General features: G+C 26.7%; 1 protein-coding gene across 1 annotated transcript; it reads left to right on the top strand.

Moving 5' to 3' along the window:
• Window positions 1-553: 553 nt before the first annotated feature.
• GO595_000817 (small GTP-binding protein) lies at window positions 554-1,156 on the top strand (the record flags this gene model as incomplete). Its single annotated transcript, XM_067921724.1, has 1 exon — window positions 554-1,156. The coding sequence occupies one exon, from the start codon at window positions 554-556 to the stop codon at window positions 1,154-1,156; it is 603 nt and encodes a 200-aa protein (XP_067779073.1).
• Between the last annotated feature and the right edge of the window lie 5,364 nt (window positions 1,157-6,520).

Genomic DNA, 6,520 nt, shown 5'->3' with positions numbered 1-6,520 from the left:
CCATTTCAAATATTTAGAAAAAGCTTCCATCAAATATTGTTCCATCTTTTACACTCAAGCAGGGTTCTCAGATTTTCAAGTTTAAAGCCATTACTTTATGCTTAGCCAGACATGTAATGTATAAGGACAGCAACCAATTATTGTAACTGATTTTGGTATTATAATATTTATTCGAATGTATAATCTCAAAAAAAAAAATGCATTTGCAAATTGAGTCAGCGACAGTATGAATATAATGTTGAACATGTGGATGGAATTGGTATTGTTTGAATGCAAGACATTATATTTTCAGTAACTTTCTATTTCAACTTAAAATGTTGGCTGAGAAGGCCGTTATGAACTCAAGTTCAATGAACTTTTTTTATATTTATCTTTTTCTTCATATTCATTTGAATTAGCTATAGTAATGTTTTTTAATTGTTGAAAAATATGTTTTGGTTATTCCGTTAGAGACTTACCAAGAAGATCTTCTATAAAATTGTTAAATTTACAAACCGAATTCTTAACGGTCAAAGACGCTTCACCACCCGCGAAAACCAACCGTTTTGCACTCATGTCTGATCCAAAACAGGAAAACAAGTCCAAAACAGAATTAAAAGTTGTTTTTCTGGGATCTGCTGGCGTTGGGAAAACATCTATAATAAATAGTTTTATGTATGGACAATTTACGAATCAATACGAAATTACAATAGGTGTAGACTATTTCACAAAGCCAATAAAAGTTGGTGAAGAAACAGTAAATTTACAGATATGGGATACAGCAGGACAAGAAAAATTTCATTCTCTAATTCCAACTTATATTCGTGACACATCAATTGCAGTTCTTGTTTATGACGTGTCTAAACCACAATCTTTTGAGTCAGCTAAGGAGTGGTACGAAAAAGTTTTAGAATATCGTGGAAATGAAGCAAAGTGTGTTTTAGCAGGAAATAAAATTGATCTTGAAATTAAAGTAGAAGAATCATCAATACACTCATTCACTGAGTCTACTCAAATGGAACATATACAAGTATCGGCCAAAACAGGTGATCATATACACGAACTTTTCGAAAAGATTGCAAAAGAATCAAAGAGTATTGTTCCACAAGACAAAGGAGAAGTTGTCACTGTAAACGCCAAACAAGTTCAAAATGATGGTCAAAAGATTTGTTGCTAGTTATCTCATTAAACATTAACTTGTATAACCTAAAAATTTAAACTTAATATTTTAAACCATAGCATTTCAGAATTTTTACTTATACAATCTGATAGTATTAATAATGAAATTCTTTATAATTTATGAATAGGTTTTAAAAATTATGATATTCCGATTTCACAAGAGATAGCAGTCTTTATAGAAACCTTGCATAAGTTTGGAATAATATTCACATCGCAAAACTTGAGCAAATTATAATCATTTTGGTATGTCACTTTTTTATTTAACTTCTTTTAACGTATTCAAAAAAGTGACTTGACTAAAATGAAATTGATTCATGACCCATTAATTCCAGAAAATTCAATTAAACATTGTTTGGTATTAGAACTTAGATCTCAAGGTATTGTAGACATGATAATATTTTATGAAAATCGTGCAATTATTGCATCATTATTAATCTCTGATAAGCAAATTTCATTTCAAAACCATCAAACATTCTCCATAGAAGTTCCGCTTCTTTGGGTTGAAACTCTAAGCAATAACTATTTAGTGAGTTTTACAGAATCATCAATACTTACAATTTCAGAAATTGGGCTATCATTAAAAAAAGTTTCTTCCTTATCAATAGGGGAAATTACTAAAAATTCACCAGAGGAATTTACTTTTTTTTCAATTACAAATTCCAAACATTTTATTTGTATCTCCTCAAAATCAGATCATTGTTTTATTATTAATATCACCAATATTACAAATCCACAGATTGCCACCATTTTTTTTGATCAACAAATCATTTTGAACCTTACAAGCATCAATGATAATTATTTTATTTTATATACTGAAAGCGCAGATAACTCACATAATCTTATAAAACTTGATCCAGTCACAATGAATGTTATTGAGCAATTTCCAGCACCTGAAGGTTTTAAGAATTTTATTCATAATTCACAAGAATTATCATTTTATTCATCCAACTCATTAAATATCTCTGACATAACAATCCAAACCAAGTCAACGATCACATTAGTTTCGCAATACCTCGAAAATTTTGTTTCATGCTTATTAGAAGATAATTCACTTTTTGTGTATGACACACAAACCAAAAACACGATAACGATTCAAGAAGTTCCTAATTTTAATCGACTATGGCTTTTACCAAATAAATTTATTCTTTTAAGCGGAAACAATTGTTGTAATTCTATAATTTCATTACCGAAATCTAATTCAAATCGATCACAAAAGAAACAAATTTTTTATAAGTCGTTATCTATTAAAGAAATTGGAAATTGTTTTACATTTATTAATGGTATAACAACTAATGGAAATTTATATGGATTAACGCCACAAAAAGAGTTATATCAAATAAGTCAAATCGTTACATTTGATAATTTAGAAAGAGAAAAAATTCAAATTCAAGAACAAATCACTGAAAAAACAAAAGTATTATCATTAAAGTCATTAATAATTCTGTCTTCTAAAAACATTACTCAAATCATAAATGGGAAACAAAAGATTACAAATAAGAAAACAATTTCATTAATTACATTTAATAATCAAAATTTACAGATATGTAATGATGGAATATATTTAATTGATGGAAAACAATTAATACAATTTGATCAAAAAGTTGTTTGTCTTTCATCAAATAAAAATGTGTTAGCAATCGCGTTAAAGAATTGCAGAATTATATTTTTCTTACGAAACATTGAGACTAAATCTGAGTTTTCATGTGATTTAAATGAAATTAATTCGATCGATGTAAGTAATAATTTCATTTGTGTTGGTTCTAATACAATAATTTCGTTATATGATTTTTCTTTTATTAAATTACAATTGTCATTTGAGGTTCCTTCGCCTATAGTATCGATATTATTTATTAATAATGGAACTGAAATATTTGTATCATTAAAAAATGGCGCAATTATTCAATATTTCGTTTCATCTTCAATTGGATTTTTAAATGAGTTTTCTTATGTATATTTCGGTAAAGAAAATTTGGAATTAATTAAAATTAACAATAATTCGTTTTTAGTTTTGGATGAGTTTTTATATGTATATAAAGATAATAAATTTTATAAAACAAATATTACTAATTATTTATCTATTTGTTTAACTAATGATGAAAATACTAATTTAAATTTAGTTATTCTTTATGATAATAATTCGATTGAAACAATTCCTTTTGATTTAGATAATATTGGATTTAATGTTATAAAAATACCTTCAATAAAAGCAACAAAATTAATAAAAAATGAATTTTATACATTTGTAATTAATGAATTAGAAAATGAATTTGTCATAATAAATGTAAATAAAAACATAATTTCTAATACGCAAAATGGAAAAGTAATTTCATATATATCATTTAATGATTATATTATAATTGGTTGTATTAATAAATTATATTTATATCATTTTACTGATACAACAATTGATTTAATATATACATATGAATTAATTGATAATAAAACACCTTTAGCATTAACATATTCATTAAATAAATTAATAATTGGATTTGAAAGTTCAATCCAAATTGCTAAAATTATTAATAATAAAATTGTTCTTTCTGATTCATTTATATCAATGCCATTTCCAACGACATTATTATGTTCGAATGGTTATATTTGGGCTGTTTTAGGTAATAATTTATTAATGACATTAATATATAATCCTGAAACAGAACAAATCGAATATGTTTCTTATGGTAAATATTCATTTATTACAAACATTTGTATAATCGATGATTTAACTGTTGCTATTGTTAATGATAAAAATAATATTATAATTGTCCGAATTAAATCTGATATAGCACATGGATTTTATAATAATTGTCATATGAAATATGAAAATTTAATTGAAATTAATATGAAAAATAACATTTCCGCATTAATGAGAATTAATGACATTTTATGTTATATGAATATAAATGGTAAAATTGGTGCATTTATGGTATATAATAATTATGACAAATTTAATATGTTAAAATCAATTCAAGATAAAATCCGTCAAAATTATAATGAAATTGTCGGATTTTCTTGCCTAAACAAAAATTCATTTGCACAACAAATGGATGTGTTGGATTTGGAAGTGATGGACTTAGAATATAAATACACTAAAGAATTACAAGAAAATGATACAATACGATGTGTGTATCCAAGTCTGGTAATAAGACAAAGAAATAAATTTATTTTTTGATTATATAAAACTTAGAATTTGTTATTTTTCATTTTTTTTAGTAGATAATTTGGATAAAAGTTAAAAATAAAATTCCACTTTTTGTGAATAATTGATTTAAATCGACTTTTGAATTGAGGAAACGGTTTTTATAAAAAAAATTAGACCGATAACCAATGGAATTATCAACAAAACAACTACAAGAATTACTTCATAACTCATTCAACGTTGAAGGAGTAGACCAAGATTCCATTGAAATTCCACAAATTATGAATGATTTTATATCAACTTTAAATCAAGATCCAACATTAAATGATTCTACAAGAATTCCTTCTGCTTACATTGAAACGCTTGCTAGTATTCTAAATGTAGCTCTCATTTCATGTACAAGTACACTTGGTAAAGTCAAGACAAATGTTCAAAATGGACTAATACAAACTTCAATTTCTGGTTGCTCCCTTTCCATTTTCCTTACGCTCTTAAAGTTCCTTATGGATATTGTTCCTGTTTGTCTTGATGACATGAATCAAAAACTTTTAGCATTACGCTTGAATCCAAATCCAGATGCATTTCATTCGTTATGTTTTAAGTTATTCAAGTTAATGCAAAGCATTAAGACCTGTGCCTTGGTTTGCGATGTTGAATCCAGTCGATTTTCCTCAGTTGTTCAAGTTCCACCGATACGATCAGATATGGAAAAATTCTGCAACGACCTCATCAGCATGATCTCCTTAGCCGATGCGATCAAAGCGGGCATTCTAGAGCGTCATTCCACTGCTTTGAACGAAGTCCAATTTTCACAAATGTTCACAAACATCAAAAACTTAACGCCACAATACAGCAAAGTCTTTGAGAACTTAAACAATGCCGTCAAAAGTAATTACGTCACTACACTTACAGAAGTACCTTTTAGTCAATTTCAACATTTTATTCATATTCAAATTCATTACATTACATTATGTATCTTCTTAAGTATTAACACCATTTTACTTAATACGCAACAAGTTCAATTACTATTTACACCATTATCAGACTTGGCAACGAATGTATTTAATGTTGCATCTTCTTTTTATAAAATATCTCGATTTCGAAGTAAGTTCCAAGAAGAACTTTTGGTAATGAAGAATTCGTATTCCAAATTCGACGAAAACTTACGAAGTGTTAAAAAGATATTATTTGAAAGTTTTGTAAATGATTATGTACCAGCGCAAAGCTTTTGTAACATATTGTTTGGTGAAGAACTCGAAAAAATCGGAAAAATTTCAGTGATGTTTGAGCCGAGTTTGAATAACTTTATAAAAGGAGTCGAATCAGATAAGAGATCATTGATATATAAAAGTATTTCGATCGAAACAATTATAAACGAAGTTACAATACTTGGAAAAGATTTGTTGGATTCGATTAATTTGATGAAAGAAATTTTTATGAAAAATGAAATCGACAAATTTAATGAAAGTGTCAAAGTTATGAAACAAAAATTCGATGAATTCATTAATGTTTTAGCAAATGAAATTACAAAACAAAGTAAATCATCTGAAAAGAAACGTTACCAATTGATGATCGACATATTAAACTTCGCAATGAAAGAATTCGATTCGTGTGTCGAGAAATTAAATGGAAATAAATCGAAATATTTCCATAATATTGTCGAGTTATCAATTATCAACTTACAAATATCATTTTGTTGTTTAGATATTGATTATATTTATTTGCCGACTTTAAAGGAATTGAAATATGAAGTTTGGAATAAGTTTTTAAAGTTCGATGAATTATATTACAACGAAATCAAAGAAATTTTGGAAACCGTTACAAACGATGACTTAACCGACGAACAAATTTCAATCAACAAAGAAATCATTTCAAATATTTCAGATATCTTAGAAAATCCAAACAAAGACAACACAAAAGAGTTTTACAACCAAATTTCACAGGTTTACATTTTGTTAATCACACTTTATACACAATATCAAAACGAGAAAATAGATGAACAAATTAAATTCATTTCATTCTTCTTATGGATCTTAAAACGTACAATCCGTCTTAGCTTTTATCATTGTTGTGAAATCTTTGAAATTTTAGGGTCAAATTCAATTGTAATGTTGAATCAATTAATTGAATTACAACCGACAAATAATTTAATCAAAATTCAATTCACTGTTGTAGAGCAAACAAAGCTATTGAAATCATTTGAATTAAAATTGAACGACCATAAAC

The sequence above is a fragment of the Histomonas meleagridis genome (assembly GCF_020186115.1).
Source record: "Histomonas meleagridis strain 2922-C6/04-10x chromosome Unknown contig_111, whole genome shotgun sequence".
NCBI lineage: Eukaryota > Parabasalia > Tritrichomonadida > Dientamoebidae > Histomonas > Histomonas meleagridis.
The sequence above is the reverse complement of the archived record's forward strand: the minus strand, read 5'-3'. Positions and strand labels throughout refer to the sequence as shown.